The sequence below is a fragment of the Stegodyphus dumicola genome, chromosome 5 (assembly GCF_044657685.1).
Source record: "Stegodyphus dumicola isolate Sdum_Otavi_A_Nest chromosome 5, ASM4465768v1".
NCBI classification, from domain to species: Eukaryota; Metazoa; Arthropoda; class Arachnida; order Araneae; family Eresidae; genus Stegodyphus; species Stegodyphus dumicola.
This window is the reverse complement of record NC_140772.1, coordinates 21,435,200-21,449,110: the sequence shown is the minus strand read 5'-3', so window position 1 is coordinate 21,449,110 and position 13,911 is coordinate 21,435,200. Positions and strand designations below refer to the sequence as shown.

Genomic DNA, 13,911 nt, shown 5'->3' with positions numbered 1-13,911 from the left:
GTTCTCGTTATCCACCGCCAACATCGTTATCTGAACTTGCCACCGTTTTGCAGGAAGAATGGTATAATATTCCCTTGGCAAACATACAGGAACTGTATTTATTCATTCCGAGAAGACTGCGAGCTGTTTTGGATGCCAATGGGTTTCCTACACCATATTAAGCAAAGAAACATGTTTTTCTAAAGGTGTTTCCATATTTTTGTCCAACCCTGTATCTGTGATTGTCGACATATACCGGTGAGGGTCCGAATATACAAGAATGTAGGGAAATATTCGGTCTTTCACCGACGTATTTGTTTGGTGAATGTTGATATTCTCCAGTGAAAGTCGACATTCTCCAATTTCGGTCTTTCACAGTAACATATACACAAAATGGGATTTAAAGTATTAAATTTTATTCCTCTTAAATTTATTGTAGTTGTTATCTATTTAGAGTAACATTTGTTTGTATGTTTGAACTTTCAACAAGAATGCTGTTAAAGAAGGTTAATATAGGTAGCTGAAAAACACAAGCACTTTAAAAATTTAACTGCAATATTTAAAATAGTCAACGGATATATAAAAGATTATTATTTCATTTATTATCTTATAAGTAATGTCTAACCAATGTATACCATTTTAGTGTTAACCAATGAATTAAAAAAGTCTTCGCATAAAAGGGGAATAGAAATATCTGATGTGGACACCACGACTGCCTCGTACGCGTATTAAATTATACATATTTTTGCTGCACTTCATTTAAACTTATTTCCTCGACTTTCATTAGATATATATTTGTATTCAATCAGGTCAATTCTCATTTCGTGGTATGACAAAAGTACATGAAAATTCAAAACACCTTCATTAAAACTTTTGGAGTACAGAAAAACGTGACACAAAATATAGTTAAAAAGTATTTTTACAATTAAAATTAAAGTTTCTACGTCAAAACAAACAATCCGCTTACGAGCAGGAAAACCTAATTTTCAGCGCACAAAATTTAAAGTTAACATTCCGTTCCAACTGGGTAAAATTCACTGAAGTTGGTGCACTTTTCACTACTCTGCTAAGAGTTTCAAATATAAACAAATGAAGTCCTCGTTAGACCTAATGCCCGCTAAACTTTTAAACTGTTGATAATTCTACAACTATTGCATGTAGATTAATTAAAGGCATAAAAACCTTAACACCTTAAACAGATGCCACGCAAAAAAGCGTTCAAATGGATTCGAAAGCTGTCAGAATGGATATTTTTGTTGAAATATGATACCTCAAATTTTTCGCTTTACTTACTTTTCGCTTTTTAAAACAATTCCTTTGCTTCATAAAAGGAAGTAAAAAAGTTGTCATCTTAATAGCAGTAAGCAAGGGCATTTATCAGTCTGAAAGAGAAACACGTCGGTGTAAAATTTTCGAATGGGATCAACCCCAAGTCTTTCTTTTTCAAAAGCTAAAATATCCTGACCGTGTATTTAATATTAATAACTGTTAAAATAGCTATTGCATCTTCTCGTACATTTATTTATACATTTAAAAAATAGCTCATTCCAGTTATTGTTTAGCCCACCAGCGGCCGAGCGGTAAAGTCGCTGAACACTGGTAGTTCGGTCCGAGGTTCGAATCCCGTGAACGGGGTGGCTGCATGGGTGCTTTCGTGGTTTTCCCCATGTCTAACGTGTATATGAGCCAGTTTTCCTTCGAAAGTCCTCCACGAAGGCATCCCTCCCCTTAGGCAGATAGCCCTAGTGTGCTTTGCCGTAATTAAATACACCACATCACACCACTTATTGTTTACTGAGGTAGGATTTATGTTCTTCCTGAAGTTCGAAAAATTAGAATTAATTATTTTTGATCCTACATTTTCGAACACAGGTACAATAGCATATCCTTTTAGCCAAATATTTAGTTTCTATACTTACGAATTTGCATTTTTGCAAGCAGTCGATAAACTTAAGGATATTTCTTCCTAATGCTCAGTTACAATTTCTTTAGATGTAATTAATTGTTGAGTAACATTCTGTTTGAAAGAGTAAAATGTTTTGAAACCAGGCTTCCAAAATTCCATTTTTACATACTGACATTTATATGCGTTCTGAAGCATTCTGATTGCATTCTGAAGTCAAATTATTTAAAAAAAAACTGTCTTTTTGACCATAGATTCATTAAGTAGAGGGCACATTTGCATATTGTTTTGTAATAACGAACGCAATCAAGATTTTACCTGTTATGAATTCTGTTAACTAACCATTCATTTTATTTTTGAAATTGAATTCAAAAACTCCCTTTATTTCTTTGATAGCCTAACTATCCGTCACGAATTTTATTTCTGCACCACTGTTTACCGTAAACCTTTTTCTACTTATTTGCCTTCCCATGGTAAATTGAGAATCATATCATCCTTCTAGGCAAAAAAATTGCTTCTTTTTACTGTCAATGCCAGAATATTTAAGTTTGATAGCGCGCGTGAATAAATGCGAATTCTACCATTAGGTTAGGTTAGGTTATTCCATTATGCGCTATTTCTATTGAAATGCTTTTCGGGATCTTGGATAGTAATCTTGTACCTATTGCAAATTATTATTTGCTACTGTTACCTATTACAAAGAGTACAAACCAGTAAATAAAAATAAGAAAAATTAAAATTAATAAAAATAGAAAAAATAAAGGTGTTTAATTTTTAACACCGCACCCGAAGTCGAAAAGACAAATAATGATAAAGTCATTCAATAAAGTTAAGGGGACTCATACACCTTAAAGCCCATAAGATGTTCGAATAGGTTACTGCTGCAAAAATTGGGATAACTTGTTTATTTTAAAAGCAATTACTACCAACTTTTTACAGCTGACTATATAATATAGCTGCTTTCTGAAATAGTGATCAGAACGTTTGTGTTGCCACAAATATTTTTATAATTTAATCCGCTTTGTGACAACATTTTTCGTCATGTTTCCACCTTGCGCGCACAGTTTAAAACATTCTGTTTCATAATTTAATTCCATATATACTATATAGCTTTTATAACATTTGGAAACTACTGTGACCCTAAAATTCTAAAAATTTCATGTTAAATTTTTATTTTATTTTTAGTTGAGTTTATAAAATGTATTTTATTAAAAAAATTTGTAATGTTTTTGTCCATAAAATTTTTCAATATTAAAATATTCATCAGATTGTTGATTCAATTAGAAAATAGTGCCTATATAAAGAATTCTATCTAATTTCAAGTATGTACCATTAGCCATTTTTAAAATATCATGCGCGCAAGGTGGAAACACGGCTAAATATTTTGTCACAAAGAGGATTAAATTACAAAAATATTTGTGGCAACACAAACTTTCAGGCTGGTAGTTTCCAAAGCAGCTATATTATGTAGTCAGCTGTAAAAAGTTGGAAGTAATTGCTTTTAAAATAAATAAAATATCCCAATTCTTGTAACAGTTACATATTCGAAGGTCAGGAGAGGTTTAAGGTGTATGAGTCCCCTTAAAATAAAAACAAATCCGTGCAGAGCAGAGTTTTTGAAAGCTACTAGCGGGGATAGAACCGGCGACCTAGAAGGCTGAGAATTTTTCCCCGCGCTCGTTACTGTTAAGTTGCAGTTTCTTCGCTGGGTTATGCACACTTTTTGGTACACGACGCTCAAATACAAACTGTAAAGGCGATTAACCAAAAGTCGCTAGCCAAGCGCTAGATTCTGTAACCCTACGTTTCCTGTTTTAACCAATCGGAGCAAACAGCAGCAGAAACGGTCTGTAGGCTTTGTGAATAAGCCATTGACAGTTAGGGGAATGAAGGCTTATAGGAAAGAAAGCATAAGCATAAATTTAACTGTTTATTCAAAATAAATATAAATCCCTACACAGTAATTAAACATGTGATAGAAGTCTTTAAGAGAGAGTGAAAACTATAGTCGTTATATTTTAGCTTTGTTATATCGTCCGTATTTAGTACTGATATTTCTAAATATTAACAGTTGGTAATGATGAGAGGAAAAGTAGATTAATTAGGCGTAATAAGTTAAATTTCTATTGCTCGAAAATATATAGCACTGCATTTAGTAAACTGAAACATGCAATATCACTTGAGGACGTATAAAATGATTTAAATATGCAAAGTATGGAAAAATAAATTAGCTGATACATGTATAATAATTGACTGATACTGATAAGTAACACGCTAAGCTGTTTACTCAGCACAGCAGTTTCTTTATCCATTCTTCGCAATACTTTGGCCAGTTTCCAACACATGAACTTATAATTTAAGAGAATGTTCATGTAAGTAATTATGTGAAAGGTAGATGTTAGAGTGGAATATTCGATTATATTATCTTATCGAAAATGCTCAATTACTTTAAACAATTCCCCTTTGAAAATAACTAAAATATAGCCTCTTGCAGCTAACTGTAATTCCCAAGCTGCATACTGTTTTAGTGCAAGTTCTTTTTTTCTAATTTCTTAAACACTTTAAATTCAGTGACATTTTTCATTTTATTGCATTTTTGGTAAAGAATTTAGCAATGTGAAAGGTATCTAAAATGATTATACCATAAAACAGCTCTATTCTAGATATAAGAAACAAAAACTTTTAGATCTTGCAATCAGGTCTGCAAGTAAGAAATCAAAACTCTAACCGATTCAATTTCCTTTTCCAACCGGAAGATTTCCTCTTGTAGCAAATGCAGAGTCCCAGTTTTCCCACGATGCCTTGCGAAAGCTGCAGCACATGCGCAGTGGATGCTATTAATCCAGTTCTCTAGTTCGACATGACAAGGTGCCTGAAAGTAATTGGAGGAAGAAAATGTCACCATAATCGTACAAAATAATCTTTTATATCAAAATCTTAAATTTTATTTCTTGCATAAAAGTACGCCTGTCGAACAGGACGGTAACCCCTAAACGATATTTTATTTAATATATGTTAATAATAAAAACACTAACATTTGACACAAATAACGATGAGCTAGGTTTTCTTATTTTAAGCTGAATCATATAAAGCGATGTTTATAAACATCAAATATTTGATAAACTATATCAAATATTTACTAATTCCTAAAATATTGGTACACCTTGTAAAGACTATTATAACAGTATAACTACTCAGATTAGTTAACAGAAAACTATTTAGCGAGTTGAAAGTCCTATATTATCTTGTCTTTGCAAATCATAACGCAATAAATCTATAATTTAAACGTAATAAACTTTTAATTTAATATAATAATCCTGTTCACTTTTTGGCAACAATAAAATAAATAAAACTTCGAGTTTTAGCGCTAGAGAAGCATTCATTTCAAAATACATTTATTTCAGGAAACTTTTCAGGTTATACATTTATACACCTAGAATAAAAGTTATTTAAAGCAGCTTTTTCCCTTAAATAACAAATGCAGATTTTTCTAGTATCTACACAGTATTACTTCTTAATATATATTTACAGCTGAGGACTGTAAAGTTTCCACTAGATAAAACTAAATTTCCTCATTAGAAAATGCATATTTTATTTTTTGAATGGTATTATTTCTGAAAACGCTATCCATTCTAGACGAAGGCTGCAAATTTCACCTTTGAAAAAGTCATTACTGACACATAAAGCACTTCTAAAATTTTAATTAAATTTCTTGGAAATCACCGCTTTATCGATTTGTCGTGTAAAATAACCTTTTTAATTCCTCAGTTTAGAAGGCCATCATCATTATTATTATAGTTGTCTTAAAGTTTCCATGGCAAGACAAAAAACAAGTAGTGCGAAATAGTACGAAGAGAAATTCGATATTATGAGAAAAGGAATATGCAAAAGAAGCCTGTAATATCTGGAATTAGAAAAGCCCTTTATTAATCATATTATCAATATCAGCGTGACAGAGATAATAGATTATAATCCTGCTGCCAGTGAAAAAAACGTTTTTCTCACGGCATAAGTGACCAAGTAATTACAATGTTTTCAAAAAGCAGATTTTATTTGGTAACTAAGTAAAGAAATCCCATTTAATGAAAAAGCTTTTACGATATTTATCATCAACTCGATAATTCACAAACAGCTTTTTATTATTAGTTAGCTGTTTGTAATTTTCAAATTAATACGTATCTAAGAAAGATATTAAAATTTGCGAAAATATCATATTTCAATGGTGACAGTACCTTTATATTGAAAAGTATGCAAATATAACCAATAAGTAACGCATATATATTAGGGTGTTTCAGTTTTGTAAGGTCAAAAATAAAATGTAAAATTCTTACTCCCCATGTTTCAGTGATGCAAAAGATATATATGTCAAATTTCAAGACGATTGGATAATAGGGTTGCACTGTTTAATCACTTTGTAAAAGTAGCCAAAAAATACGATTTTTTAATGTTAATTACTTTTTATTGGAAAACTAGAAATCACAAACTTAAAATAATATTAAAACTAGACACTACGATTAACAGGCAGCCATGATAAGCGAATCAACTTTGAATGCCCTTTGTTCTCTTGGCAAAACTCTTTCTGTGATGCACGACTACCTTTAACAAGGAGTGTTTTATCGTTTGTCCCTGACCGATTCTTTAAACTATTTTATCAGAGCAATTCCTCTTTCTGCGATGTCATGGATCACCCTAAGAACGTTCACTGCTCCTTAGAGAATCATTGCAGTATTCTGTCACGTCGTCCATCTCAAACAATTCAAAGAACGTCTTTGTTTTATTAGTAACGAAATGGCTCAGGTCGTTTCCTTCAAAAACTAGGTTTTTTACCCTCTAATCGTTTAATTTCCTTTTTCTTTTCGGGTTTGGTTTCAAAGCTTTTAGTTGCATTTTCCTTATCAGCCTGAGTAATACGTTCGTCCAAAAATGCCAATCCTAAGATTGTTTCTGACAAATAACGAAGGTGTCTCTTAGCAACTGTGACACTTTTATTACGTCTACATCTAGGCTCAGAAGAAGTGCTCAGAGGCTATAACATATACAAATCCTTCTTTGGGGCCCATTAGCTTACAGCTGCCTCGTGAAAAATTCGAACATACATGAGGCTCACAAAATGTGCAATCATTTTCATTCCTTTCAACTATCGTCTAAGCAACTGTTTAGTGACAATTTTAAGTGTTTCTGCCGTACATGTTGCTTGTAGCAGAGCTCCTGGGATCCTGAAACTGAAGTCGTTTTGACAGCAACCTCCTAGATACAGGAGTGAGACATGTAATAACTCCTTCTAGTCTTCTCTTGGATGACGTCTGTCTTTTAGACATTTTGGATGTAGTAAACCATTTTCACTCGTTGTTCTAACAGCCTTGAACGGGACTTTCTTTATCCAACATTATCATATATGACTTTTCATCATGCCAAGTCCACAGACTGTGGAACTTCAAAAAAATCTGGATATTAGGTCCACTTGATGGTATGCCTCAAGTGGTAAATACTCTTTTCAAAATTAGTTCATGGGTGTGATGATAAGCAAGGCGTCACAATAACGATCATCCGAACTCCCTTGCAATTCTGGTACATGCTCCTTGGATCAGTCCTGTATTAGATGCTGCGATATCAAAAGACATGCCGACGATATTGTCACGTAGACCAAATCGGTTCGCCTCCCAAAGAACTAGTTTGCACACCAGTGCCTTTCAGGGAAACAGATACGCCAAGCAAATGTTCAAAAACCTTTGCCAGTCACTAAAATCGCAACTCTGTCTTCCTAAGTTTTGACACCCCATGGGCAACTGAAGGCAACATTTTACTATCCCAATGCAAGAGCAGATGAAGAGGATTTTCAAAGAGTGACTCTTTCGATTTTCTTTGCCATTTTATATCTATTGATCACCAGAGCTCGGTAAAAAATAGCTGGAGACAGGGTAAGTTTTGAAAGATTGCGGCCAAGGAAAGAAATACACGAGAAGCCCATTAATTACAAAACACTTCAATATTCGAAATTTCACTAGTTTGAGGTAAAAATGATCAGTGTCTGCAAACCCTCAATATTATCCAATCTTCTTGAAATTTGGCATATATATCTTTTACCTCACTCTGACTCAGGGCGTCATATTTCACTTTTAAAATTCAAATTACCAGTTTTAAAAGAGTAACAAATTTAAATTGTAAAAACTTACATAATACAGAAGTAAAATACTCATTACGTATAGGATACTAAAATTGCATGCAATAGGAATATGAGGCAATTTAGGAGGCAAGCGTTTAGAAAAATATAAAGGAAATTACCTGAAATAAATAAGCGTCGCCAAATGCTGTGCTAAGACAAAAGATGTAATCTCTTTTTGGATGTTCTGGTATAGGTTGCATGATAGCTCCATCCACTATGATGAGGTGTTTGGGAGCGCTGTCTATTGCCCTGTTGTCCCTATTGTCACAAGGATAGAACAGCAGCGTCGTGCCCTTCAGACATACCCAATATCCCTTCCAACCTCTCTTCCGAGCAAGCTCCACCTGTTGTTTTTTACGTAATAGCCACTTCTTAACGCTGAGGAACCTATAAGTTATGTTAAATGTGTCATGAGTTTAATATCTACAACTATATTGCTGAATCTCTCATTATTATATACACAATGAAATTACTCTTTTAATGCTGTTACTTACAACAAAATATATCATTAACTCATTAATTACTAAAAGAAAATGCAGAACGATGCTGAAGATTCAAAACTAAAATAAGAGTAATATGCACTACAGTCAAGCTTTGTGTCTTATCTAGTAGTTCTATAAAATATAGGTAGGATTATACATTAAAATATGTATTGTTACGGAATGCCCAACTGCGGTAAGACAGCTTCCCGGCAAAGCGGGGTTAGGACTGCCAGAAACAAGCAAGGAAAGGCAGGGTTGCCAGATTTCGAGCGAAATCGTCAATTTGGCGACAAAACTGGCGATATGCCATAGACGGAATAAGAACACTCTAGAACGAATCCTTACCGGCTTTCCCGAAAATGTTCTCGAAGGCAGGTCAAAAAGCTATGTATGCCCGCCTGTATACGGAGTAGAAGAATACATTGAGTTCAGTAGTAGTCTCTTGAGTTCAGATAATAGCTCGAGAGCAATCGACTGAGTCGGGAGCTGTACTTTAGTGCTTTGCCATGAAGCTATTTTCACCGTTATAGCCTGAAGGCTATGTTCCTGATTGTTTCAGCGTGTTTATCGCAGTTTTTTTGAGCACTGCAAACATGTTTTTGGAACTCTCCTGTGTAATACTGGTGAATAAATTGTGTTTTGATCCTTCAACAAGTGTTGTCATCACTCACTCTAAATCCACGAACCTGTAGAACTCAACAGTATATTAAAATGCATACTTTTTATCGTATAAGAATCTATATTTTCAAACTTTTCAATATCTTGTCTATCCTTGTTGAAGAAAATTCTAGATTTTCGTTCGTAATAAGATATACGTATCACATAATCATTTAATGAAAACAGTGGAGTGTTCCTCCAGAATATATGTATTCACAAGCCAATAAAATGGAATTTGATTTGGCAATATTATTTTCTAGAGTAAGAAAAAATCACATCTTAACTATTATAACCAATATTACATTGTTAAATACAAGCAGAGAGTAGCTGAATTCCGCTTCATTACCAAAGGCATATTGTTTTCAGCAGGTGTATCGACTTGTACAAATTTCAGTTAAAATATGCAGCAACTGTAATTCGTTTTGTTTTTCATTGATGATTTTCATCAGAAATTTTTGCTTACTTTACATCTTTGAGACCAGTAAACTGATTTATATTCCACGTTTAGGTGTGATTCTAAATTAGGTTTAAGAACATGGCGATGTAAATATTGTTACGTTTTTCTACTTCTGACACCAGGTGTTACGTCATTTCCTTCCTCCACGTTCGTACGGGGTTCGTGAGAATTTGGAGTGAATAACGACGACAATTGATGAAGTATCGAAACACTTTATTTAGCCAATATTAATCAGAACAGCTCCAAAATCACGTTACAATCGTCGAAGAACTACTATAAACACCCTGGAACAATCAGCGACACAGCCTTCAGGTTATCAGGCTAGAACGGTGGAGACAGCTTAACTGCAAAGCACCAGAGTACAGCTTCCGACTCGGCTCGGTCGTTCTCGGAATTCCACGTACTCTCGAGACTCTCCACGCTACAAATCTCCACGCTTACACTATTCAAAATTGGATGGCTCTAGATACTGTTGTTTTATCACAATGCGAGAAACATACATATATTTACGCAGAATCTTCATTATTTAATATTTTTAAATATAATACAGGCGATAATATTGGTGGCAACAATTTGAAAAGTGAAACAACGTAGAAAATGAACCAATGCAAAATGCCAAAACGATATTTATAGTCCTTCTGGGCAAATTGCCCCTTTGGACTAAAAATAATTTGATAGTAAATAAGTTAGAGTGTATTTTCAACTTATGATTGATTTTAATTGCGTTTGATGCATGCCAGTGATATATGGCATTTTACACTTACCACTAACAATCTTAAGACGCATTAATATAAAAAGATAAAAGTATCAAGAATTATCAAGAATTATATCATAAATTCTATTAGATGTATACTGAGCAGAAGTTAATTTTGTACAGCGGAACTTTGAGATACGAGCACCTCTGTATACGAGAAATCCGAGATGCGAGGAAAGCATAAGCGAAAAATTCGTTTCTAAATACGAGTATTGACTCGAATAACGAACAGCGAGCCAGGCTGTTGGTATGCGTCGCGCATTTCCCGATCCGTCTCGACTCGAGGAATTCCCTCGTCAGATCATTCATTGTTCTTTGATCTACGTGTCTGTGCGCTTGTGAGTTAATTGTTTTTTACTTTTAATAAGAAAATAATTATTTTATGATGCCTGCCAAGAAAATTGTTGCCTCAGATAGTGCCGCAAAGAAAATGAAGGAAAGCACGGTCGTTGAAGCTAAAAAAGAAATCATAGATAAACATGAGAGTGGTTTAAGAGTGACGGAATTAACGAAGACTTACGGCCATTTGACATTGACGATCCGCACTTAAAATTTGATGTGGTCATAGAAGTTAACCGTTACATCCAAACACCATCCAAAACTCGTAGAAAGTTATTGTTGGTGTGGATTAACGAGAAGCTGACTTTGACCTTCTCCAAAAAACACCAAGTACGTTGACAGAAGATGAGATGGCAATGAGAGTTGGTGTGAATTTGGGGTGTGAAACGGTATAACTGGATTTCTATTATTTTCAATGGGGAAGTTTGCTTTTAGATACGAGAAATTCGGTATACGAGCTCAATGCTGGAACCAATTCAATTCGTATCTCGAGGTGATATAGATATTGAATGGTTCACAATGTAAAAACATCTGCATACATTGTTTTATTCAGAATAGGAAGGAACTTACTTAGACAATAATTCGCCGAGTTATTAGTTTTCAGTGATATTTAAATATTCAATATTGAATTTCAGTAATCTAGCGAATTACCAAGCATTTGTCACATATCGAGGGTCAATCGACTTCGAAATCTCAAAATTGAGTAAAATCTACACTGACCTAATGCTGCTTATTTTTCCTAATTTTGAATTTTGGAGAACTCGTAGTCAAAAAATGTCTGATAGAAGATTACTCCGAAGAGTCTTATTTGCATTTCTTCAGATTGCTCTATTTAGAAACAATCAATTATATCTGATGCAATCACTTCTTTACCGTATACGGAAGATTAAAAAAAAATTAGGCAGCAGAACCGGTATACATTTGGTAGGTAATTTCAAGCATAAGATATGATCATTGCACGAAACTGCTGGTACAAAGTTTCACTATACGTACCCAGCCGCCCAAGTGGTGTAGTGGTTAAAGTCGCTGACTGACGTGCCGAAGGGCCGGGTTCGAATCCCGGAGAAGGAAGTGTTTGTAAATATTGTTACGTTTTTTCCTTCTTCTAACACCAGTTCTTACGTTATTTTCTTCCTTCACCTTCGTACGGGGTTCGTAGATTTGGAGTGAATAACGACGACACTTGATGAAGTATCGAAACACACTTTTATTTAGCCAATGTTAATCAGGACAGCTCCAAAAACACTTTTTACAGTCGTCGAAGATCTACCAAAAACACGCGGGAACAATCAGCGACACAGCCTTCACACTGTCAGGCAATAACGGTGACAGCTTCCTGCAAAAGACCAGACTACAGCATCCGATTCTGCTTGGTCGTTCTCGGAACTCCACGTACTATCGAGACTCTATCTTGGCTTTTCTAGTTAAACTTCCTATATTTTTCCTCCACCTCTGACTCCCAAAAGCTCATGTTGAGGCCCGCTTAGAAGGCTCAATAATTTTAGCCACGCTACAGCTCGCGATGCACTCGACGACACATGAACACAGCTCCCGACTCTTCGGTTCAGTCGTTCCCGGAGCTCAACACGGTCTCTTGACGATGCACTGACCGCGATACACTAACAGACTCGTTCGGTGCACTCGATAACCCACTCGGCATTCGCTGCCCGGCTGTCAACTCAATCGACTCCGCAGGGATTGACTCGCTAGACGAGACACCAACTCGATATTAACTAACTCGCACTCTAGACGAGGCACACACACACACCGACTGACTGCGGACCAGCAGATTTTATATAGCTTTCGGCTTGTGTTCGAGAACATTCTGGGCTAAACCGGTGAGAATTCGTTACAGAAGGTTCTCCATCCGTCAATGGTATATCGCCAATTTTGTCGCCAAATATCGCCAAATAGACGATTTTTCACCAAATGTGGCAACCCTGCTTTCTCTTGCCATTTTATGGTAACCCTAGAATTGCTTTGCGGGGAAGCCATCCTACCGTGCCTGTACATTTCGTAACAATATAGCGGCATGGGGGTACTCTAAATATGAGTCAAGTAGAAAATCTCCTCAAGAGACTAGTTGTAGAGGAGGAGCGGTGGGAGAACCCTGGACCTGTCGCTCCAGGATGCTCTCAATCGAAATTGGGGACGGAACTGAGCAAAGTCCCACTTTCACCTGTAGGGTACTCAAGGTTGTTGCCAGAGTGAGGCGTCATATTGCGCTCCTTACGACGAGGAATTTCGTGGGCTTGGGATGGTTTTAGGTCAGACAAAAAGGAGCATTAGTCAACAAAACAATACTCACCCAGCTTTTCGTACCGCTCCCGTGCAGTTGAACGATGCAGCGGCCGATCCGGATCTAGCTCTATAGGGAGAATTTCTGGCTTCGCCGTCTTCCTCTTCACTCAGAGCTGTTGTTAGTGATAGACGATCATCGTCTGACATCTAAACGGAAAAGAAAACAACAGTTACTAAGCAGTCTGTTTAACTTAAAAATAATTAAAATTTCTCAGTATGTTGTATCATTTTTCATAATTTACTTTAAAACATATGGACTAAATTTCGTTTTAAAAAACTTTGAACGATCCATCCAGACCTTAAGGGGACTTATACACCTTAAACCCCTCATGATCTTCGAATATGTGACTGTTGCAAGAATTGGGATATTTTATTTATTTTAAAAGCAATTACTTCCAACTTTTTACAGCTGACTACATAATATAGCTGCTTTGGAAACTAGTAACCAGAAAGTTGTCTTGCCACAAATATTTTTGTAATTTAATCCTCTTTGTGACAAATATTTCGCCATGTTTCCTCCTTGCGCGCATGATATTTTAAAAATGGCTAATGGTACATACTTGAAATTTGATGGAATTCTTTATATGGGCACTATTTTCTAACTGAACCAGCAATCTGATGAATATTTTAATATTGAAAAATTTTATGGAAGAAAACATTAAAAATTTTGTTAATAAAATACATTTTATAAACTCAACTCAAAATAAAAATTTAACATGAAATTTTTAGAATTTCAGGTTCACAGTAGTTTCCAAATGTTATAAAAGCTATATATTAAACATGGAATTAAATTATGAAACAGAATGTTTTAAACTGTGCGCGCAAGTTGGAAACATGACGAAAAATGTTGCCACAAAGCGGATTAAATTATTAAAA

The 13,911-nt window shown here is 35.1% G+C and overlaps 1 protein-coding gene across 4 annotated transcripts in view; it reads right to left on the bottom strand.

Moving 5' to 3' along the window:
• The window catches only part of LOC118197475 (protein still life, isoform SIF type 1-like), a 325,495-nt gene that overhangs the window by 80,269 nt on the left and 231,315 nt on the right, over positions 1-13,911 (bottom strand). For all 4 annotated transcript variants that reach the window (XM_085816492.1, XM_085816494.1, XM_085816495.1 and 1 more), the window contains 3 exons: positions 13,043-13,182; positions 8,165-8,432; positions 4,611-4,754 (listed from right to left, as the gene is read on the bottom strand). In XM_085816492.1, coding sequence (XP_085672618.1) covers positions 4,611-4,754; positions 8,165-8,432; positions 13,043-13,182 — 552 coding nt within the window. The remainder of the gene's footprint in view (positions 1-4,610; positions 4,755-8,164; positions 8,433-13,042; positions 13,183-13,911) is intronic.